General features: G+C 31.8%; 1 protein-coding gene across 1 annotated transcript; it reads left to right on the forward strand.

Moving 5' to 3' along the window:
• The first annotated feature begins 82 nt into the window (after positions 1-82).
• Positions 83-23,091, forward strand: INPP5E (Inositol-3-phosphate synthase). The gene is made up of 12 exons (XM_067271166.1): positions 83-183; positions 8,569-9,666; positions 9,744-9,864; positions 9,938-10,035; positions 10,110-10,234; positions 11,299-11,418; positions 11,500-11,604; positions 19,132-19,299; positions 19,382-19,491; positions 22,359-22,495; positions 22,566-22,612; positions 22,683-23,091. The coding sequence occupies exons 2-12, from the start codon at positions 8,594-8,596 to the stop codon at positions 22,754-22,756; spliced, it is 2,178 nt and encodes a 725-aa protein (XP_067127267.1). The 5' UTR covers positions 83-183; positions 8,569-8,593; the 3' UTR covers positions 22,757-23,091.
• The last annotated feature ends 2,407 nt before the right edge of the window (positions 23,092-25,498 follow it).

The raw sequence follows: 25,498 nt of genomic DNA on the forward strand, positions 1-25,498 counted from the left end.
ATAAAAATTTAAACAATTAATTATAATTATGTAATTTTATTTAATATAAATTTGTTCCGTATTTCGTTCATCCGCCAAAAGGCGAAAAGTTAAAATGCCAAGTCTAAACAAACATGGTATGTTCGAGTGTCTGTGCATCAATTGGATATTTTTTAAATTTGAAACGACGAACATAAGTAATGTGTAAGTAAAATATCGTTTATTTCGTGTTTGAATTTAAATAAATGTTTAGAGAGAGACAATTACGTGACGTTTCTACCTTTTAAAATATTTTTTTATCTACATTATTGAATATAGAAAATAAGACAATAAATTCAAATGAGTAATTACAAAGGTAATGTATCTTTATGTACTGTACAATATTAAAGCCTATTCGGTATGCATTGTTGCTTTGTTTATGAATTTTATTTACTTTTATTGTTTACTGCAAATCTTTTAAAAGTTATATTTTAATCTGTTTTTAAACAGATTTTTCCCACATTAAAATGGTTCAATAATTCCATGAAAGGTCAACAGTTGTTTCTGCACAAAGTCACTGTTGTTTCTGCAATTATTTCATATTTATTAGTAAAGTTTTCATTAAAGAATTTTAATATTCAAAAATATTTCATTTAATTATCTCAAAGTCGCAGACAAAAACCTTTTACAGTGTTGTATACGACAGAGACCCAACTAACGTTTTTGGCCTCGACAGTTCTCGACCTGAAGGTGGCCTTGGTGGAGGCCGAAAACGTTAGTTGGTTCTCTGTCGTATACAACACTGTAAAAGGTTTTTGTCTGCGACTTTGTGTTACTCACTGCAGTGTTAATAGTAGAAGACGTTTGTTGTGTTTAATTATCCGAAATGTTCTGATATTTTGATATATTTTCAAAACGATTTGAGATGAGAAATACGGTAGATTCCACTTATTGTCGTGGTGAATCATTTTATCGGGTTTGGTTATTGTTATCAAAATTAGCAATTTCTAAAGTGACTCTGCTTATAATCAGAATTCAGTTATCATCATTATTGTCTGGTAAATGGGTATTTTTATACTCTCTCCTTTTGTGTTGCCAGTCTTCGTATGGCTGATAAGAAAAAACATTATAGCAGTGTCTTAAACATTAAGTGTAAATGGTTTTAATTGTAATTTGTAGTTCGATAGTTTAAGTTGCCGGCATTAGGTTAGTTGTCACTAAAATCGATGGCAGTGGGCGGTGGATAAATTATATACGGTAGCAGACCAAATGCCTAGCTTCCAAAAATCTGGAATTACCAGAAAACCAGCTATTCTTGAATCTTATTAGTTTTGAATTTGGTTGGTTGTAATACAACTGTAATTTGTCGTGAGCTGCTCTGTTTTGGTTTCCGAGGCGTGCGTGACTCGCCACGCCGGTTCCGATACAACTGCTAGCGTAGTGTGGTGAAAATAATTTTGTTCTTTGCTTTCTGTCGTTTATTTTATATTTTAAGTATACGTTTAGCCCAGAAAACTGGAAAATCCAGAAATCCGAATCGCTTCTGGCAGTGCCGTAACTAGGCAGAGGCAATAGGTGCACCCGCACAGGGCCCACTTGAAAGGGGGGGCCCAAAATGCATGTATTTGTTTTATTTTTTCCCAAACCTAATTAACTAACAGGCCTAAATGTAAGTTCTTGCACAGGGCACAGGAATGGCTAGTTACGGCTTCCGGTCCCGATCTTGCGGGATATTTGGTCCTGTACCGTATTAATTATTTAATAACAATAATAATATTTATTATTATAGTTAATAAATCTTTAAAGTTATACAGTTTACAGTATGTTTTTTTTAATGTTAAAACCAATAACATGAGCATTTCCTCTGATTGTTATCTTATTTACCTACTCTATTCGGTTAATTATCACAATAAACAACAACTTTGCCAAAAAACTGGAACTGTATGTGTAGAGTAGAGAATTGCACCTAAATGCAAAATTTTCAGCAGAGAAATGCCTAACTTTAATTATTGTCGTCAGTTTAGGCGTGTTTGATAATTAGGCTACGATAAGCAAAGTCTGCCGTATTTCCAAAGTGTCGAGAAATTTATAGAAGCTATCAACTAATTTTTAAAGCATACTAACAAGCAACAATTAGGACTTTTTCGACATATCTTAAAAGTGTAGCATTTGGCTTCCGTTTAATTATTCCCGTTAACATACGAGAACTTTAATATTACAAAATAATAATTTCGAGATAAAAAATATATAGGTACGATTTGATTATCTTTTCTACACGTGTGTTAAATAACAAAGCTTAAATACGAATTATTTTGAGTTATTATATATAAAGTTTACGATCGGAATCCATTAACGACTTAACTTATAATACGGCACGCCGGCTAGTCATCGTACGAGTTTTTTTGGATTAGCAAAATGTTTGTATTAGTTGGGTTATATATAAAGAAAAGGAAGGCTTACAAATAAACATATATATAAAAAAGTTTTTATACTGTATTTGGTACATATATTTATGTTAAAAGACGAGTAGGAGATATTGATTTTAATATATAAATTAATTAAATTAAAAAAGTACATATACAATAACTTTTCGTTTTGGGCCGAAACATTTAGAAGAAAAATGTACAAAATTGATTTGAATTATCGAAAGTGCACCGTAGTAAATTACGTATAGGTATAGATAAATTTTTAAATAGAGAATTTCTCTAGCTGATTTTTGAGAATGAATGTAAAATCTGAAGATGCTTAACACATTTGCTGTCAGTTAACATTATTTTGTGTCACGTGTTCTTCGTACGATGCAGAATTAATCACATGGCAGCAAACGTGTCAAGTTTTCAAAGAGTTTTGGAAATTTTCACTCTGGAAAACAGTTTGAATTGTCCTTAGTTAAAAAATGTATTTAGATTGTAATTGTATAAATTTTGTATTTTCTGATTTGTTTTTTGAGAAAGAGAGAGCACTGCATTGTTCTTTTTTACTGTAGTCATGTTTATTAAAAATATTTGATTTTTTTGAAATGTAAAGTTAATAGGTTTTAAATTATTTATAATTAAAGTTTACAATTGTAATAAGTAAAAATCAGTTTGATTAAAAAGAATAAAAGCTTGTTAAAAATATAGTTCTTAGCAGTTGATAAGTACTGGTAATTATGTAAAAAGACAGTAGGTAATTCAGTGATTTGAGGCAGTTTTTTCATTCACAAAATCGATGGAGATTTTTTAAAAAACTAATCACTATATTAATGAATTCATATACATTATTAAGATAATATCACTTTGAAAACCATGTTATATTATATTATTATTTTTTTAGTATAATTAGAGAAATATTTCAGTTTATAGATAAAAATACTAATATTTTTTATTTGTATTTTTATATTATAATTATTTTGTTATAAATTATGAATTTTATAATAACTAGTTTAAACTGAAATTTTCTTAAATGTGAGTATTTTTATGAGAAACCATTTTTTTTTTAATGAGAAACTTTATACATTTTAAATCTTTTTCATAGATTTTTATAAAATATCATAATGAGATCTGATATTGATCCAAATTGAACTTGAAAATAGCTAAATTTGTTTTTGGCAGAATACTTTGAAATATGGTATTTATTGTATTGATTAGACAGGTTATGAAAATTTCCAGATAACATGCAATGATGATATCTAGTTTATAATTATATGTTAGCGTCTGTCACATAGTCTGTTGTCTTTAGAGTTGCTGGGTGTCTTTTATTTTACCTAAACTGTCGTCCTTGAAATGAAACGAGAAAGGATGCAATTAGTCCTTTATTTTCATTTGTTTAATGCTATGTTTCATCATGACAGTGGTGTGTTTTCACACAGGCAAATGCCTGTTTTCGTATATCTGTCCTCATCCTTCCCTATAGAAAGCTATGAATTACAATTAAATATTCTAAATTCAATTAAAATTTGCAAATATTTATGGTCAATATGAAACTATAACTTTCAAATTTAAATTTAAAAATGTAAACAGGATGTTTAATTATTAACTAAAATATTATTTAATTTTGCTTTTTTGGGATGGGATGGGACTTGGTGGAGTGAGAGTGGAGAGTGGTGATACTAATCATTTTTAAGGGTCCTTTAATCCATTCATAGGAATCTGACAACTCTATTTGTCTATTTACATCTCTGCTAATATTGTAACTGTTAAGTCTCATATATATATATATATATATATGACTTAGCAGATGTACAGTACTTACTATATATGTATATGTGTGTGTATCTTAAAATATCTTAATAAATTCTAGGCGCGGTAATGGCGGGTTTGGGCTATAAGCATGCCCGCAGGTAACCCAAAATTTTATTGCTAAATATGTAATTTTGGCATTCAAAGCCAGTCGTTCCCTGACAAATTATCGTTGGAGAAAGTCAAATTTCAATTCAGTTAGCTACGGTTGCATGGTAGAAAATGTAGCCGGACATATCAGAGTAGAGAGTTCCAAATAAGTGTAGTAGATCAGTTATCATTAATAAATATTTTTAGTGTTTATTGTAAATGTTTATCATTAATAAACATTTTTGTACATTTAGTGTCCCTGATATATTTTAATATATCAGGGATGTATTGGGTTGTTTAGAAAGTAATTTTGTTTTTTTTCTTAATAAATTTAAAACTGTGTCTTCCTATTTATTTTTTTTATGAAAAATAAACAATTTTCTTATAATATATAAATATTTTATTGAATTATATATTGACTATTTTGGTCCAATACCTTTTGCCATCTTTCTGGTAGTATGATTTCATGCTCATAAAAGTTTTGATCTTTGCTTACAAAAAACTGATCCAAGTGATTTTTGACATCCTCATTTGGAGTAAATGTTTTACCGTTAAAAGATTTTGTAAAGACCATAACAAGTAATAAACCGAGAGTGCCAGATCTGGAAAAATATGGTGGGTGTGGTAGCACATCCCATCCGAGCTGTAACAACTTCTGACAAATTACCAAACTTGTGTGAAGTCTGGCATTATTGTGGTGAAAACACTACACCTTTTTTGTTGATCAATTCTGACCTTTTCTGTTTGATGGTATCACTAAATTTGTGTAATTGATGGCAGTACACTTCCAATCAGTTGTGGAATTGTCTAGTAGAAGCTGGAAAAAAAACAATTCCCTTAAAATCCCACGAAATAGAGAGCATCACTTTTATTTTTTTTTGATGAATTTTATGAAAGTGCTTTGAGCCTGCTCATCTCTTCTGTTCCATGATCGCTTGCATTTGACATTGTTATAAACAATCCACTTTTTGTTGCCAGTTATGATATGCATCAGAAATGGATCATTTTCTTTACATTTGAGAAGCAAATTACAGATATTAATGCGACAGAACAAATCTTTCTTTAAGAACATGTGGAACCCATATATTGAGCTTTGAAATGAAACAGAGTCATTTCAAGTGATCATAAATGGTTGAATTTGACAAGTTTCATCTCTTAGCGATTTCTTGTGTTGTTATTCGGCAGTTTGCTTCAATCAATGCCTTTATTTTATTTTCATTGGCTTCAACTGGCCTTCCAGAATGTCATGCATCTTCAATATCAAAATTGCCAGAACAAAATTTTGTGAACCAGTTTTGGCACTTGTTCTATCAACACATCTCCATACACGTCTCTCAATTTTTTTCTTGTTTAAACAGCACTTTTATCTTTTTGGTAATAAAAAAGCAAAATATGCCAAAAATGCTGCTTTAGATTTTCCATATTTGATGGGACACCAAAAAAAAACAATTGCACAGAATCAAACAAAGTTTTTTACAAAAAGCCTTGAAATGTCTGCTGTCAAAATATATAATGACAATACAATTTAGAATGAAATTGGCAGGTGAAAATACAACTAATCCTTCTGGTGGTAAAAAATCAAAATTATTTTCCGAACAACCCAATAATCAGAAATTTCTGAGTGTGGATCACCTGCATTACTGATGGCTTATGTGGATTTAGCATAAGTAGGTAGGCTATTGTAAAAACACAATAGCTTAAGATCACTTGTAACATATTATTATATAAAGAATTGCAATATCGGTATGATAGTGCCTTGCACATCACATGCAAATCAGTGATATACAGGACAATGCACACGAAAAACAGAAAAGGCTGAACAAGTGTGAGGCCCTGGACTGGGATGAAAAACATTCTTTTTACCATATATCCAAACAAAAACAAATTTGATCTTTGCAATTAATTAAAATTAAGGAAATTAAATTATTAAGGAAAAGGGAAAAAATAAAATTATTTTAATATTAAAACTATACTATAAAAAAGGAGAAAAATTAGTGAATTAAATTCTTTATAAGACAAGATGAACAAAAAAGAAAATGTTAGTTAAGTACAAGGTTTGTTCTACACCCAACAAAAGACTGTGTCAAGTTGTATTTTTAAACAATTGTCTTTCTGGGGAACTGATATGGTCCAATTTCACCTGGTAACAGAGAAAGACCAATCTGGGCCACAAGGACACTCGGTTCTTTGCCGTGATGTCCCACAAGCTGTGTCCCTTGCTGGGGTGTTTCCCAAAAGGTTCCATTTTCGTCCCTTGCCGACATATCCTCTGAAAGTTAGACCTTCGTTGAGAGAAACTGCAGAAATTCCGATCTGCATTCATCGGATATTGTTTCCTGTTTGAGAACTGGTCTCAGAATGTAACATCTGGTCAGCGATAGGAAACCACCCTCATTGCCAAACTTTCCTCTTCTTCTTTTGAAGACTACACACTGAAATCTATAGGGACTTCAATCCTTTGTGACAATAGTACTTTTATTGTAAGTTAATTATCTAATAAATGGGTTGTGTTGTTTGTAAATGAGTCATCAATCTCTGACTCGACCACTCCCACACGTTGACCGTTTCCGCTCGGCAGTCCAGACATCAATAGAGACGATAATGATATATTTCTTATAATCCTATTTTTTCTTTCCCCGGCAGCCTCACACAAGAACAAGTATTAAATTTTATTCATGTTTTAGATGTAAAGTGTTCAAGAACTGTGTGACAATCCTTTTCTCTTTTGGGGATGGAGTAGTAATGCATGGACACTGCACACTGCTATCTTTGCAAAGATGGATACCTCTAGTTGGGAATGGTTTGCATTCCCAACTAGAGGTATCCATCTTTGCTGCTGACAATTTGTAACCACTGCAACAATGGCAGGAGGAATTAATATAGATAGATCCTCCTTTGGTTTAGGAATGAACTTCTGGTCACACTGTAGTAAATAATGGATTGTTTCTTGAACTACTTCATCTGAGTTCTGTAATTGTAGTATGGCACATTGACTGGAGATTTGCATTTGTGTATTTTATAATAACCAACAGAACTTAATCAAGCTGTTCATTATTTATGTTTACCTTATGATAGTTTATATAGCCTAATATTTGAGTTTGATGTGCCTGTTTTCTGTTGCATTCAGTGGTTGACTGCTTATGGTTTTTTTTAATAAAGAGCAGAAAAGTGTTATTACTACATCTCTAATATATCTTAATTTTCACTTATGATAAAATAAAGGTATTTATGATTTTTAACATATTTAGAATTAAATATGAGACATTCTGAAAATGCAGTAAATTCTTACTTAGTGTCACAGGTTTTTGGAAACTTCAATTTTAAGTGAAATGACATATAATGAAACCATTTTAGCAAAGGCTAAATACTGGTAATATAAACAAAGTGTAATTTGGTTAATATTATTCTAATTGGATTGTGTTTGCAACCTCCAGTATTTGTTTTTCTTTGTACTGTTATGACAAAATGATATTAAATGAGATTACTGTATTTAGGCATTAGCAATCAAATTTAAGCTCTATGACTAATATTGCATAATATAATTAACATTGCAAAGGCACCAATTTGCTGCTCTAACGCACGGATTCAAATTTGAGTCAGATTATAAATTTACATGGTTGATTTGACTCGTATTGGGCTCCCTTGGCGAGCATAACATAACCCGATCATAGTAGAATGACTAAAAAAAAGAAAAGAAAGGCAATGATAATCACAATAGTTAGATTTTTAGTTATTTTTCTATTACTAAAATAGTATAACTAGGATTTTTGAACTGTAAAAGCTGATGAAACAAAAGATTTTGATGTTTTTAAGTTAAAGGTGATGGCTGTATTTTTTAATATTAAAATAATTAATTTTGTGTCAGAAGATGGGTTCTTGCCAAAAGCTAAACTTTAAAAACCTTTAAAATGCAGTCTTTTTATTACCTCATCTAATGTTTTCGGTCAGTTAATTGACCTAAATTGATTTTGAATGTATCGAACTTCTTGCCCAAAGCACTTATAGATAAACTATTGTTTATTTGAGCAGTATTTTTCTTCTTTTTGTGCATTTTTGGAATTATCTTGCAATAATTTATCAAAATTAAATCAAAATTCAACTTCTTAATTTTGCATAGTTTAAGATAGTTTCTTTGCAAAGTCATCTAATATGACTTTTTTCAATTAAGATTTTCTTACTTATTTTATATATAAAAACTTCAGATAGTAAATTTTGTTTTTTTTTTAATGTATATTTTTCTATATTTAGAATAATTTGACTTAAAAAAAATTATTTTTAATGTGAATAATAATTTTTTCAGAGAAAGTATGTGAAAAAATGTAGAAATGATTGATTGTGATAATGAAGATAATTCAAAAGATGATGCACTACAGATTATTGTTAATGATGATAAAATAAATGTTAATTGTAATGAAATTAATAAAAACACATTTATTAAAATAGAAAGTTCTGAAAATTTATCCACGAAATGCAATAATGAAGAATGCATAGAGCAGCATCTAAATTACAAATCAGAAAATATGAAAAATAACGTAAACAGTTACGAACATAAAGAAAGTAATTTAGATAAAAATGTAGCAAATATCCAAATTTGCAATGATTTGTTTTCAAATGTAAAATATCCCGAATCTCCTATGCAAGATCAAAATGAATTAGAGTCTTTAAATAATTGTAAAAATTTTAATCTTTGTAAAAATATTTACGATGGTCAGATTTCAAATTCCATGCAATCGTTAATAAATAAATCTTGTCTGAATGAGAAATCAGAAAATAGTACTAGTAACGAATCGTCCCAAGAGGAAACAAATAGCGAAACAGCATTTAGTATAGAGAGTGATTGCATAATTGAAACGGTCGGAAATTTTACTAGTAACGATTGCTCCGGAATTCAGAGTGCCTTTGGCACGGTACAGACCGAATCGGCCGTGACAAATACTCTAAATCAAGTCAGTCGCAGACTCAGTCTAGTATGCGAATCTGCATTTACTGAAGGATCGTCTGCAGAATTACGTGACAATGATGAAACTTATATATATTCTACTTCTCTGCATTTAAATCCTATTACCCTTAATAATAGTGTTACAAGTTTGAATTCAACTGTGTTAAATAGGCTACAATATTCTTTGCCACATACTAATTCTGTACCAAATAACCTTTCACTCTGTCATGTTGGAAAGAAGAATTTGTCACCTATTGTTCCAAAAACACTACCTCCTCCTTTAGAGAAGAATTTCAGCAGTGTGAATCTGAGGACTACGTATCGCTGTGATTCGGATAGTGAAATTAACAGTCTGAAGAAAATGGGATTTTTAAAAACTCAAAAATCTTCATTAGATAATCTTTCAACTTCTAGTCTAAGTATTCTTCCTCCAATTTCTACCAAAGATGCAAGAAAAAAGTATGTTTTATTACATTTAGAATTTTAATTGTTTAAAAATTGATATTTATTCTTTATTATTTGATTTTATCTTTCAGAAGTTATATGGTCGGTAGTGTACGTGCATTTGGCTCGCTTCTGGGTGTAGAAGAGTTGTCTCGATATTTTCCAGATAATAAAATTAAAATATTTATTGGCACCTGGAATATGAATAGCCAAGTAATTTATCAAATATAAAACTTAAATAATATCTTCTGTTTACAGAATTATAAGGTTGTTGTTACATTTTTAGAATTCTCCTAAGGATATAGATGATTTCCTTTTACCTGAGAAAATTCATTTTGTGCCAGATATATATGCAATAGGTGTCCAGGAAGGAATGCAAGATAAGTATGTAATGTTTTTGTAATTACAGTATTTCCAACTGTGTTAATTTTTTCTACAAGTTTTACTCAATTTAACAGAAAGGAGTGGGAAATTTTAATGCAGACATCCATAGGACCTTCTCATGTTCTCTTCCATTCGGCATCTCTTGGAGTTTTGTATTTGGCTATATTTCTAAGAAGAGATCTCATATGGTTTTGTTCAGGTGAAACGAAAGATATTTTTATATTTTTGTTGATTTTATAATACAGGGGATTTCAAACAGAAGCTATCATTTTAAATTATTGTAATCATGTTAGTTATTATCTGAAAACATTATAATGTACATTAAAACATTAGAAAACTGTCCAAGTTTAACATTTGTCCATTCCAAATTTTCAATGTGTGCAGCTTGTGTCACATGGCACACACATTCAACTGATACTTATATATCTTCCTCATACATCGCACTTTCGAACTATCATCATTCGAATTCGTTCTTAAAAGATCAGAACGGCGTTTTAAAAAAAATAGAATCCAGCAGTTTTAACCTGAAGAAGGACACTGAAGGCATCCAGAAAATGTTTGTTAACTTGAATTAATTAATTTCACACCGCTCACAGGCACAAGTGAGTTCTAATTATATGATACTTATATGCTTCAGTGAGTGTTGAAAGAATATAAGTTGTCACTCCTCCCACAGTGGCCACAGTTCTACATTTCTACATTTCCTGCAGAATACTCATGTTCCACAGTGATGAGTGATTCTGATTTTGTAAAGTGCAGAACACAAAATGCCTTCTCTATTGTGGAATTGCCATTTTCATTTACGGTGCTTCATAGAGATAGTGGATGAGATGATGTTGGAATGCATATGGGAGACGATAGATAACTGTTCATCAAATACTCAGATAACAATTACAGTAATTTAAAATGGTAGCATCCATTTTGGAAGATCCTATATTTTTGGACTTCTGGTGAATAATTTTTTAATTAATTAATTTATTTTTGATATGACATAGACTATAAATCTGTTTTAAAAATTAAGTAGGAAAAACTTGGAAACTATTAAAAATTATACATTGTTGATAATATAAATTTTGATCTTTAAAATATAGAACAAATGCATTGAAGTAGAAATATTGTTATAATTTTTACTTTTTTAAAAAAGTTTAATATACTGTGACACTAAATATAAAATTTAAATTTTATATAACCTACTGTTACCAATGAAAGTAAAATTTTCTTAACAAATTAATTATTATAAGGACATTTTAAAATTTATTTTAGTTCCGGAAGATGCTTCAATAAACACTCGAGCTGCTTCTATGGTTAAAACAAAGGGAGCAGTTGCCATATGTTTTATATTTTTTGGCACTTCATTTCTTTTCATCAATTCTCATTTAACAGGTTCCTTTATTTTTTTACTATTAAAATTATATTTATGATAATAGTAAATTAATGCTTAATAGGGTATATATATATTTAAAGCTCATGCAGAAAAACTCAAAGAAAGACTTGCAGATTATAAAAAGATCTGCAATGCCATTGACCTTCCAAAACAGCTACCTTTAAAACCACCATATCATCATAAAGGTAAGATTATTAAAATCACTAATTATCGAATCTATAAAAATTTTAATTTCTCAAATAAGAGTTGAATTTTATGCATTTATACACATTGTAAATAAATAACAAATTATGCAATATTTTGGAAATTTTTAACTTAATACAGTACAATCTATTCTTTTGTTATAGATTTTTTACTGGTCTTAATAATAAGGCCGGTAAAAAAAATATATAAAATAGTAGTACACTTTAACTTTTGCTTTTTATTTTTTGTAAATAATTTGTACACCATACATATTTCATTCCATTATGACAGTCATTCAAAACTAAGAAGATACATTAGCCTTAAAGAAAAGTTTCATCTTGCTCAAACACTAACATAATTGGAATTAACATTTACCGATCTTATATTTTAATAATTTATAGGTCTTAGTGTCATTTTTTTAAATTAATGAAAAAACAATTAATTTTTGAGATATTTTTCTATGCAAATAGATTCTAAGTTTTATTAAGTGCTTCAACAGAGGCATACTGATTGTTGTTTTCCTTTGATACTACTATAGTACCTTTGATACTAATAGTACTTGTAGGTTTTCTACAGGGTTCAGATCAGGGTTTAAAACTAGCCCATCTATTAAAGTGATATTTTTATCAAGAAACATTTTAAATGAATCAAACTAATGGTAACGGCTGTCATTATCTTGTTGAAAAACCAATTATCTCCTACAATCAAGTGTCCTATTGAAAGATTTACCAGGAACTCTTAGAAACACATTTTTGAATTAAGTCTACTTTTTATAAAGGCAGATTATTCATTCTCTACAAGAAAATGCCACCCAAATCATATGAGCCACTACCATATCTTCTGACCCTTTCAAATATTATTAATAAGCAATACCATCCAGCCTGTCAAAATTGAAAAAATTTACTGAAAAGATTAAAATTGGCTAGAAATGTTTACTCCATTCTTCTGACAGGGATATAAATTTTTTTTTGTATATCTATTTGCACCTTTCTAAGTTTTGGTTTTGTCTTCAGTTTTTAACATGATCAGATTTCTTAATTGTCCTCTATAGTTTCCTTAGCAATTCTCTTTGAATCATTCAAAAGGAAATAAATTGTTTCTTCCTGGTCTTCTGCATAGTTAACTTCTTGTTTAATCACCAAAAGACCAAAGAGTGCAATTCATAAATTTATCTAGCAAATTCTCTGATTTTCCTTCAACTAAGTTTGATAATGAAACAGAAATACATGAAATTAAGTTAACATGTATATAAATATGTATCAACGTAATATTCTATTTACTTGTTGTAATCAAAACAAGTGACAAAGGTTGTTTCTATATGTTTTTACTTATTTTACATTTTGTTAAGGTCGGGAGAAAATCCAGTGGTCTTAAATGAAATTTGTATAACAATTTTAATTTCTTAGTAGGTACATTATTTCCTTTCAATAGTTTGCATATTGCAGATTCCTTTAATTTTATAATTTTGAATTTGGTGATATTTTTCTTTTATTTACGTGTAAACAGCAAAGTGGTCTTGTAATTATGTTGCAGTTTGAATCAAAACTCTTAAAATAGATTTTGTGACTTACATAATAAAATGAATACTTTAACATGGGCAGCCACAATGTGTCTGGTGTTAAGTCTGAACATGCAGCATGTGTTCCTTCAGATTATATTATTTTATAATATAATGCATACAGACACTTGACTATTATAATAAATTGTGAATTTTAATTATTAATTTCCATATCATAGCAAAGAAAGTTGTTTATAAAAGAATGCAGGTAGACAATTACTGCAAATACATTGAGATTTTCAAGATAAACATATTTGGGTTTCAATCATGAAATTAATTTTTTTCCTGCATTTTCAGCCTAAATTCAATATATTTTCTCCAAAGACCTCTATCTCAAATTATTGACTGAAGTACAGATTCAAAGCTCAACAATTAAATTGATATCTGTAGTTGACATCTCTTGCAATATAATACATAGTTACAATTAATGCTGCTTTTCTCTGATTGTCTACAAATTTGCTTGTGTCTTATTGGTTGAAGAAAGTCAGGTACTAGAAGCTATTGACATAAAATACTGTACCTCCAGTCAAAGTTTCTACACAGTAAACAGAAACCTTGAAATTTGTCTTGAATTTTATATTTCCATGAGATTCAAGACACAGGTTCAACTGTGCTGGGTTCTTTTATTGGACTAGTAAAATTAAATTTATCTAGCTAACAAGGGATGGCAGTCTAACCACTTACCTCATGACAAATTACTTATAACAAGAAGCTACTATACTAATAACTATCATGCTTGTTAGGAGAAAGAAAAAGCGTGATATAACCAAGAACTAAAAATTCTGGGTTTTTACTAAACAGATTCCATGGCATTTATAATCTAACCTTTGTTCTTTCATCAGAAAGTATTTCTGATATAAAGTAAGCTTAGTTTTTCAATACCGAGTTTTATTCATGGTTGTATTGTAGTAATTGACATTTACATAAATGTCGATACCACAAATGCCCATTTATCATTATTGTTTCTTTAATTAAACTTTCAAAGTTTTGATGTTCTATTATGAGTTAAAATTCTAAAAATCTAAATAAAACTGTATAAAAATTTTACAACTTTTATTCAGAAATAAAGAAATCTTTTCCTTACACATTAGCAGTGAATTTCAAATTTCACACCTTTATGTGAATTGACAGTATAGTGTCAATTTACATAAAGGTGGAAAATTTCCATTAATATTATATTTGTCAAGGTGGACTTAAATTATTAATAGGACTGTTAAACTGGTGTAAGCAATAACACAGGAAGTTGGGTACTGTTTTTCGGTGAGAACTAGTACCCAACTTCCTGTGTTATTGCTTACACCAGTTTAACAGTCCTATTAATAATTTAAGTCCACGTTGACAAATATAATATTAATTGAAATAAGGACAACAAGGCAATAACAACTATTCATTATTATTCAATAATTTAGCAGCAAATGTTCTGATGGGTGGGAAATTTCCAATTCATAGAAACTTAAAACCAATAAATAAACCCTTCCTCATTTAAGAACTAACTTTAACTTTTAATATCAAAAGAAAACAATTGATCTGTCCACTTGCAGTGATAGTTTCAAGGCCAATGGTAGGAATGAAATACCTATTTGTATTTTGTTGTTTAAATAAAATTTTTAACGTATTTAATTATTGTAATTCAATCGAGATAGTTTTATCTCATGTTTGTAAAAAAAAAATATTTACTTTTGTATTTCCAAATAGAGGGGATAAAATTGAATTGATGTATACATGGCAAACTAAATTATTTGTAATACTAATAGCTTGATTGGTAACCAAAGGTATATTACTAAAAATCACAATGCATATTCTTATTTTCTGATATCTTGGTACATGTCCTCCTTTTATTGATGGTGTACCATCCTTGTTACATACCAAATTTCATTAAATTTCAAAAGAAAGGTATCTTACTTAAATAGAAGGAAACACAAATTGCTTATTTTCATGCATTTTTCTTTTTGACTAAAATATAATAATAATAATAATAATAACTCTCCCGTGGTCACCACTTGGTTGTGGTGGGAGAGCCCAGTAATTTTACTGATCCATAGGGCAATGCAGGCTGGAGCACAAGCTCCTGGTAGGGACACCCATGCCAGTAAGGTTTATGGGGAGAAATGAAGCTAAGAGTGACCACACCCACATTCTGTGGAGATATTTATCATGGTAATAACTAGATCAAAGTGTGATACTGGCTCGGACGTCGCCCGGGTTAACAAGGTCCGCGTTCGTGGGTTAGGCAGAGGCTCACGTTCGAAAAATAGGTCACAGTCTCCCTTGGTTACCGGTGGCGAAAGCAGCACCGGCCCAAGCATGGCTACTGCAATGCCCTCAACAGATGTGAGGAACCAACCCAGCCCTGGTGTTTCTGTGGCAATGCATCCACAGACCACAAAGGCTGGAAAACCACGCCAACGGATGAAATGGACAGTAGAAATGAACGAGTTTATCATCCGTACTTATTACACCATCACAAAACTCGAAACAAACATGACAGCATACAGACAACAACTACACCATAGATTCACACAACAATATCCTCACCTCACTGTCACCGAACAAAGGGTTGTTGATCAAAAAAGAACAATTATACACAACAACCTTATTCCACAAACAACACTTGAACTTATCAAACAACAGGTTGCTGATCAAATACATCAACAGACAGAAACATCTAACATTAATGAAGATCATGTAACCTGTCAGGATAATCCAGCAACAAGCATTGATAATAACACACATACAACAATTACCACTAATGATACTACAGACACTTCCTCATCCATCACTGATAACATAGACATGGATTTAGTTAATACACTCTCACTTACATTTCAGGAAACACTCACTAAATATACAGGCACAGATCCCACACAACGACCACGAATACCAAAAATCAGCATGTCCAAGGAAGTAGGAAAAACACTAAATTATGTAAACACTCACTTACTACCACACTACATTCATTCAATTTCTACACTCGCAGACATTCATACATTAGTTTATGCTGGGGCAGTCACAGTAGTGACACACCATGGACTGAAAGTACAGTCACAGACAAATACACAGAAAACACAATTCTATCACAAGCCTGCATGGCAGAGAAGAATAGAAATACAAATAAATGACATTAGACAGCAATTAGGCAGGCTGACACAATACACTAAAAGCAACATAACACCCAAATTAAGGAAACAGCTCAAAAACATTTTCAAGAAAATAAAAACACATACAAAACACGAACATCACAACACACACATTACAGAATACATTGATACACTAAAACAAAAACTTGCTGCCAAAGCACGTAGACTCAAACGATACAAAACATGTACACTACGAAAACAACAAAATAAATTATTTACAAACAATGAAAAACTCTTTTACAGACAAATTAATAACAAAGCAAACACTGATACACAGCACAGTGGCACACCAACAGAAGAAGAACTCACAACATATTGGTCTTCTCTTTGGTCCAGTGCTGTCACGCACAATGCTGAAGCAGGCTGGATCGAGGAGGAGAACAGAAACTTGCACAACATACCAACTATGCCCTGTGCTGAAATAAGCATACATGATTTCCAATACACTGTTAACAGAACACACAACTGGAAGACACCTGGTGTAGACAACATTCACAATTTCTGGTACAAAAAGTTTACATCACTGCACCACGAACTAGCTAAACATCTAACACACATCATCATCAATCCACAAGACATGCCAAATTTTCTTACTCCGGGCATCACCTACATGAAACCTAAAAACAACAATACCACAGACCCCACACAATACAGACCAATTACATGTCTTCCAACACTCTACAAATTATTGACATCCTGTATTGCAAACAAAATATACAAACATATTGAAGAACACGACATTCTAACAGAACAACAAAAAGGTTGCCGTAGAAATCACAGGGATGCAAAGAACAGTTACTCATAGATTCAGTCATTCTACGGCAAGCACACAAACAACACAGAAACATACACATGGCATATATAGACTACAGAAAAGCATTCGACAGTGTTCCACACAGTTGGCTGCTACATATTCTACACATGTACAAAATACATCCATCACTCATTGCATTCTTTCAAAACACTATGCAGCACTGGAAACAACACTACATCTCAGAGTTAGTAACACTTCCATACAAACAAACCAAATTTTTATTAGGCGAGGAATTTTTCAAGGAGATTCCTTGAGTCCTCTCTGGTTCTGCTTAGCCCTGAACCCATTATCCAACATGTTAAACAACACGCAATATGGTTACAATATCAGACACGAAAAAACAACACAGTTTACACTGTCACATCTCATGTACATGGATGACATAAAACTTTATGCATCCACACAAAAACAACTTCATCAACTCCTACAAATCACACATTCATACACCAAGGACATACAAATGGAATTTGGCCTAGATAAATGCAAAACACTTCACATAGAAAAAGGAACCTGAAGAAAGAAGATTTTGCACTTGGAAATGGAGACATTATTGAATCCATGGAAGAGGGTGAGTTCTACAAGTATTTAGGATTCCAACAGGCCAAACTAACAGAACATGCACAAATAAAGCAAAGATTAATTAAAGAATACCAAAGTAGGTTAAATGCTATTCTCAGAACAGACTTAAAGCAATAAACACACGTCATCCCAGTACTCACATATTCTTTTGGAGTTATACATTGGACTCACGCAGATCTTGAGCAACTCCAAAGGAAAATAAGAACAATACTTACTAAGCATAAACAACAACATCCTAAATCCGCCACAGAAAGGTTAACCCTTCCACGTAAAGATGGCGGACGTGGCCTGATTGACATAGTTAACCTTCACTACAAACAAATACAGTCACTGCGAGAGTTTTTCTACAAAAAACAAGAAACATCACAATTACATAAAGCGGTAACTCTAGCAGACTCAAATAACACACCATTAAACTTACACTCACATCATACGGACACAACACAACATATAAAAAGCATAGACTCCATTAAGCAATCGTGGGCTCGATAGGCACTCCTACGACCTTGGCCCAGGATTTTGTTGACAAAATTTTGTCAAACAGCTGGTTAGCTCGGGGATGCCTCTTTGGGGAGATGGAAGGATTCATGATTGCCATACAGGATCAGGTCATAAATACTAAAAACTACAGAAAACACATACTCAAAGATGCAACACTCACAAATGACACATGCAGAAAATGTCATCATGCCAGAAACTATACAACACATCACCTCTGGTTGCAAGCTCTTGGCACAGACAGATTATTTACACAGACATAACCAAGTAGCAAATATAATACATCAAGAGCTTGCAAAGAAACACAAATTAGTAGACATCCACAAACCATACTACAAATACATTCCACAGACAGTATTGGAAAACAACACGCACAAAATGTACTACGACAGAGCCATAATCACAGATAAAACAATTTACCACAACAGACCAGACATCACACTCATTGACAAACACAATAAAATCACATACATTATAGACATATCCATTCTAAACACTCACAATATACAAAATGCATGCACTGAAAAAATTAGCAAGTACACAGAACTCGCCCAGGAAATAAGGCATCTGTGGAGGATGGATAGGGTGCTTATTGTACCTGTTGTTCTCTCCTCTACAGGTGTCATACCACACACAGTACACAAAAGCCTGGTCACATTACAATTGAATAGAAACACATACATCATACTACAGAAGGCCACTATATTGAATACACGTCATATTGTGAGAAAATTCCTGAATACAGACACACACTTCTTTAATTTCTGTTTTGGTTACTGTACCTCGACTTTGGTCCGGCATGGTACACAGCCACTTAACATAATAATAATAATGAAATTTTATGCTATAATGTCTATTTTTCAACAAAGTAGCCTAAAGTAGCAGACTTCTTTAAAAATAAATTATATTGAATATTTTTTTATAGAAATAATTTTTATTTTAGAAGTTGTAGAAAGATTTGATTACGTGTTTTGGTGCGGAGATTTAAACTTTCGACTGATACAAGACAGAAGTGCAGTCATGTCTTTCGTAGAAGAAAAATTAAATCAGTTAACTTTGTCGTACGACATGCTTCTGCAGTCAGATCAGTTACATAAAGCCATGCGAGAAGGTGAGTAATAAATGAAGAATTTTATTTACATTCATATCTTTTGTTACTGTTGTTGTTAATATTAGCATATATTTTGGATTAGGAATGGCTTTTTCTGGATTTAAAGAAGGTAAAATTAATTTTGGACCGTCTTATAAATTTAATATTGGTACAGATTTATTTGATGCAAAATTGAGAGTACCTTCTTACACGGTAAGTTAAATTTCTTTATCGATCGAAACTTGTATATATAAACATCCCAAAGCCCGACGTATTAATATCAAATCAATCGACAGCCTTAATTAAGCCCAATTAAGGCTGTTTGGTTTAATATTGAAACTTAGAGTCTTCAACCCTAAAATTTTAGGGTTGAAGACTCTATGATGATGTAGTATATGCAGTGATATTTGAACCATTTCGAAAATTAGATCTAGACAATCCTAAACTAATTTTTGACAGACTTAAAATTATGAGGAATGTCTAATAGTCTAAGTAACTAGGGTTATAAATATTAAATTATCTGATATTTTTGATTTGTTTGCAAAGTGCAGCAAATCTTATAAAAATTATTTACGAAAGTGTAACAGTTAAGCAATATATATTAATGAAACAAATTGGTATTAAAGTGTGTTTTATATAGATGTTAGGTAGCTGGTCCATAAGTGTTAAGAATAAAATTATGTTTTAATTAATGATTTATTTAATACAAAATGACAAATTTCCTCTCTCTTAACTTCACACTGTAGAAATTAATAAGCAAACTTTGGTTGTTATTAGTTAGTTTACTAAAGACAAAAATAGATCAGTCAACTTAGTCAAAGAAAATTCTCTAATAAAATTTATTCTGCAAGTGTCTTTTAAAAAAAATGGAATTCTGAAATGAAAATTCTTCATAGGTATGTTCAAAATTGGATGATCTGATAAAATCCTGTTTGATTTTGTTGTGACTAATTAGTTATAGTAGTGAACTGGAACTGATAGTAGGGAGGGGACCTGAATTAGAATGTGCAAATCTGTATTCATCCCTATATCATTATGGATGAAGAGTAAAGATGTAAATGTACAAGTTTATATACAATATCTAAGTGTCACTGCCAGAAGCTAATTTTTGTTTGTGATTCCTTTCGAGGCAAAATTAGTTCTTGTCACTTCCAACATTGCTAACATTATACTTTTGCATTGTAATAATAAAAGTTTACATGAACAGATATTGTGAACTTTATTAATTCAGTGTAAAATTTGACTGTTAAATGAGTAGCAAAGTGTACTTTTCTGAGTAAAAACATCACTGATTCGAACTAATAGACGGTAAGCCTAGTGAGGCTCTACTGCATTTTAAATTAAAAATGTCAAGAGTGCATCAGAAAACTGGTGCACTTCGAGTATTTCATTTTAATTTGAATTAGATCAAAATAATGAAGTCTCGATGGTGTAACAAATACACGAATTTTAATGTTTTATGCATTTTATTCGAAGCATCGTAAGATTTATTTATATTGCTAAGTTTGACAATAACAGTATTTCTAGCTTTTTTTTGTCTAGCTACAGGTAAGGCCCGTGACTCCACTAGCCGTAAACAGCCGTAAAAGCTTTTAATAACGTGACCTGTTTGCGCTCGCGCTCAGATTGCGGTGGAGGTCCGGCTAGCGAAGCTTTTTACGGCGACAGTACTATTACGGTGTATACGTGATATATCGATATAAAGACAATAATATATTCTACGAGTTTTCTCTATACTATAATTACAAATATAGTAAAAGTAATATCTTTACTTTCATATATTGACTTTTATTATTATATTACTAGCAGATAGGCCCGGCGTTGCTTGGGCAAAAGTAATGATAGCGAAGATTAAGTTACGTTATAGTCACAGAAGAAAAAGAGTAATTTCATCAACAAACTAAATATTTTTAATAAAAGGTCGAATTTGAAAATTGAATATTGTAATATTGTTCGATTTTCACGACGTGTTCTGATTATATCGTTCGATTTTCATCGAATGTTCTAAAGAAGAAAAGTCGAGAAAAACCGAATTAATCTGTTTAAATTTGAAAATTGAATATGTTCTAACATATTACTTTTTTTTTTCCTCCAGCGCCCGTAAATCTTGCACGTCGCCTTCTCTTGTTCTCCATTGTTACTTAACACTTCTATTGATACTTAACACTTCCATCAACAATGGAAGTGTTAAGTCTTAATCCTGTCCCTCTCCCCGTGGGGAGAATTTTCGAAAAATCCCTTCTTAGTGTGTGTTTTTGTGACGTACCGTAACTACGTACCAAATTTCAACTCCTAACCGTTTTGGCTCTGCGCTGATTATTATTATTATCAACTCGTCTTGATTATATATATATATAGATTAACGATGATATACAGCATTTATAAGCTTAGCTTTTTTATTATATACTCCTCTAAATTGAAGGATTTTCCTTTGACTCGTTCATATCGCGTGTTTTAGGCATCCATTATTATAATCGGGATACCTCTTGTTGTAGATACACGAATACTTTCGGATGTTTTCGATAAATCTTTCCAGATCTTCTAGAGTAGCCACGAGAGAACGTACACGAAAGCTCGTTTTCCGCCATTTTCGCACCGTGTCACGATGACCTAGATTTAACTGACTTCCGATTGGTGGATGGTACCGGTTTACGGTCGTATTCACTTCGAAAGTTGAACACTGCTCAACTCGCTTTTACGTCGGTTTTACGACCTGCTCGGGCGTAAAATATCGTGGTCACGTGATTAAAAGCTTTTACGGCGAGGGTGGTCACGTGATTAAAAGTTTTTACGGCTAGTGGAGTCGCGGCTTAATACGGCAATGGAATTTGAACACCGACACTCGATAAATCTAAACAAGAGTGAATACAAACAGTCCCCGATTGTGTGTGTGAATTTTGTTTTAACCGTTCCTCAATTTACCTTCAAATGTCTGAATGATCTTTAAATTGTCTTATTGCCAAGTTTTATGTACAATGTCTGGAACTTTTTGCACTTTGGTGAATTCATTTTGATCTTTTAATCTTCTAGAACAAATATGAGAACTATTGTAGATTAAAGAAATAAGGTTTTCTCTACAGGATAGAGTATTGTATAAATCGAGAAAATCCGGAGCGATAGAATGCCTTAATTACGACAAGGTACCGTCCGTAAAAACTTCCGACCACAAGCCGGTCTACGCGGTTTTCGAAGCGTCGGTCCGTCCCGGCCGCGACAAGTACGTAATTTTTATATTTAGTTTTATTCGGAGTTTACTAATTATTTTATTAACCGAGACTATTATTTAGCATACCTCTCGCAGCCGGCTTATTCAACAGAGACGTCTATTTGGAAGGCAAGTTTTGTTTCGTATACATTATGCTTTACAAAATTTGAATAGTTTTGCATATTCATTTGTTTTTCAGCTATGAGAAGAAGAGCTTCTGCTCTAGATGTGACTGCAGATTCTAGAAGTAGCATAGTCTGTTCTATTATGTAATTGTTCAAGAGACATCCTTCAGTTCATTTTGGGGGAAAAAGTGCCAATATACAAGAAAACAGTTTTTAAAGATTTTATAACATTTTAAAACCAGTGTTAAAAAGAAATCATAATTTTTGTGCACATTCATGTTATTTATTGTCAGCATAAAACATGTACACAAATGAAAAATATTTATCTTGTTCGAAAAATATGTACATGTTTTAAACTGATCCAAAGTAGTTCGCAAATTGTAATTTTTTCTCCTTTACCGAAAATTTCTGGTTTTTAGTGTTATTGTCCATTGTAGAAAAACTGATTTTGGCATGTGACTTAATAAAGTCTTATGCAGAATATAGTTTGATTTTATAATTAGAATTTTGTAATTCAATAAGGCTTCAGATATAATAGTTTAAGAAATCTGAACATGCTGCAAGAGGAATGCGATCAGCTTTTAAAAAGAAACACTATGAAGTTGGATCACAAGCACCAGTAAGTTTTTTGTTAAGTGTGCATTTTCTACTTATATTAATAACCAATCATCATTTTTCAGCAATTTGCCTTAGCACGAGGAATGGGTTGATTTACGTATAGATGTAGTCAACGATCAGATTATTTAGGCTATTATAGGCTAAAATCCAAAACTCTTCTTAGTGTTTAAGCACAAAAAATTTTATCATCAATATAATTAGTAATATCTTTTTAGAATATTGCAACTTAAAGGCTTTTATGAAAGTGGAAGCGTAGTTAATATATGATACTAATTTAGATTTATTTTTCTTCCTAGTAATCTTTGCTATCGTATCATATTTACTTTCGGTTGAGATCACTAGTTGAAGATTTGTTTGTCACTAACAAATTGGGAAACCAAAAGTAATTCTTAGCTCTGGACTTATACTTAAAGTTTTATACATGTAGGCTGGTATTTGTTATTCAATATAAGACTAAAACAACTAATTAGATTTCTGCACACATCAGAAACTTTATGTCCACCTAGATTCATTTCCCACTCAGCTCACATAATATACCTTGGGAATACAGGGAATAATAAAGCAGCTCGGTTAAGTACAAATGACCTACGTAAACCGGGGAAGCAGCCGTCGGCGTTATCGATACCAACGAAAAAGAAAATAGCGACGAGTCTTTATTATGGCAGTTAATCCAAAAAAGAAAGTCGTATTTGCCGAGCTTCGGGGAAGGAGAGACTAGTAGAAAGAAATCTCTGAAGGGTAGAGAAGAAGAATTTGCATATCGTTTAGGAGGAGAAAATTTTAACCTCGAAGAGAGTACACGTGTGCCGTGCATCTACGTCTTGCCGCAAATTCTAAGGTCGACAAACTTATCTTTAGATTAAATTACGTATCCGAACGGCTTAAAAATTTGGACGAAGGTTTGGCCGATTTGGATAGTAGATTAGAAAAATCGGTCGATAGAAATTGTAGTTTAGGTGATCGAAGTAACGTTACGGAGAAGTTTAACGATATTACCGGCGAACTCGATTTTTTGGATAACCGACGTCAAACGAATAACGTTGCGGTTTCCGGTTTAGAGGAGGTCCGCTACGAATCGTCTTTGGAAACGAAAGATAAAACGGTCGAATTTGCCGTGGGTGTTTTACGGTTGCCAGACATTGACGAATAGGGCAGCGAGAACGGGAAAGAAAATTAATCTAGGGGAGGTACCCTTTTTTTGTACTTTTGTTGACTATTATGAAGAAATGAATCTTGGAATTAAAACCAGACTGTGTTTATGTAAATGACGACCTTTCTCCTAGATTGAGAGATATTAGATTTAAGCTCTGTGATTTTGGTAGACAAAGCTTTCTGGTGCACGAATGGTAAAAATTGTTTGATGGAGTGAAATATTTTTATGATGCCAAGCGTGACCGAGTTAAGCCCGTTTCGTCTTAGCAATTGTTGGATAGGAGTGCTGGTTTGTTTATGGAAGTATTTATTGCAATATATTATTATTATTTCTATTTCTGAAACTTTGTATGATTCTACTAATAGGAATTTGGGTGTAGCTGATTGTTTGCAAGGTTATCTCTATTTTGGAATGGTTTTTGAGATATGTGCAGGTTGATTATTAGCAATAAGGTCTTGTGTGATGTATTAGTTTATCAGGACAATTTTCTATTTTTAAATTTGGTGTTGAACTTAAGATATCAAGCAAACCATTTCCATTTTAGGGAATATAATTAGCAAAAATAGATTTGTTTAACTGGTTTGATGTTAGATAGAGTAGGAACGTATTGATTGCCGGTGATTTTAATGCTAGGATCGGATTGGAGAATATAATTTCCGAAGCATTTTGTAATTTTTTTGGCGTTTGTCCTAAACAGAGGAATTTGAAAGACTTAGCGATTGTTTTGTGTGGTAAGAAGCTTCTTCACGTACGTGAAGATTTAAATCTGATTATTATTAATGGAAGGTGCTTAGGTGATGAAGCAGGTGAATAGTCTTCTAATTGTGGTTGTTCTGCTATTGATTTGGTCATATCTTTCCATATTAACAGAGAAACTGTTTCTCTTATGATGGATCAGTTTTTGGATTGTGATCCCTTTGATTTTGTGTCTGGCCCATGTCAATGAAATGTTGGTTCCTACAGAGAAAAGGCAGAGGATTAAAAGATTTTGGGACAGTTAGAAAAGATGGCTATGGAAGAAATGTGTTTTTTGAATTTTGACTCAATAAAAAGACAATTATCCAGATCTTCTAATTTGGCTTGGAAGTGGGGATTTAATATTAGAAGACAAAGATTCGT

Source organism: Centruroides vittatus, unplaced genomic scaffold, assembly GCF_030686945.1.
Source record: "Centruroides vittatus isolate TY-2023 unplaced genomic scaffold, ASM3068694v2 contig_392, whole genome shotgun sequence".
Taxonomy (NCBI): Eukaryota; Metazoa; Arthropoda; class Arachnida; order Scorpiones; family Buthidae; genus Centruroides; species Centruroides vittatus.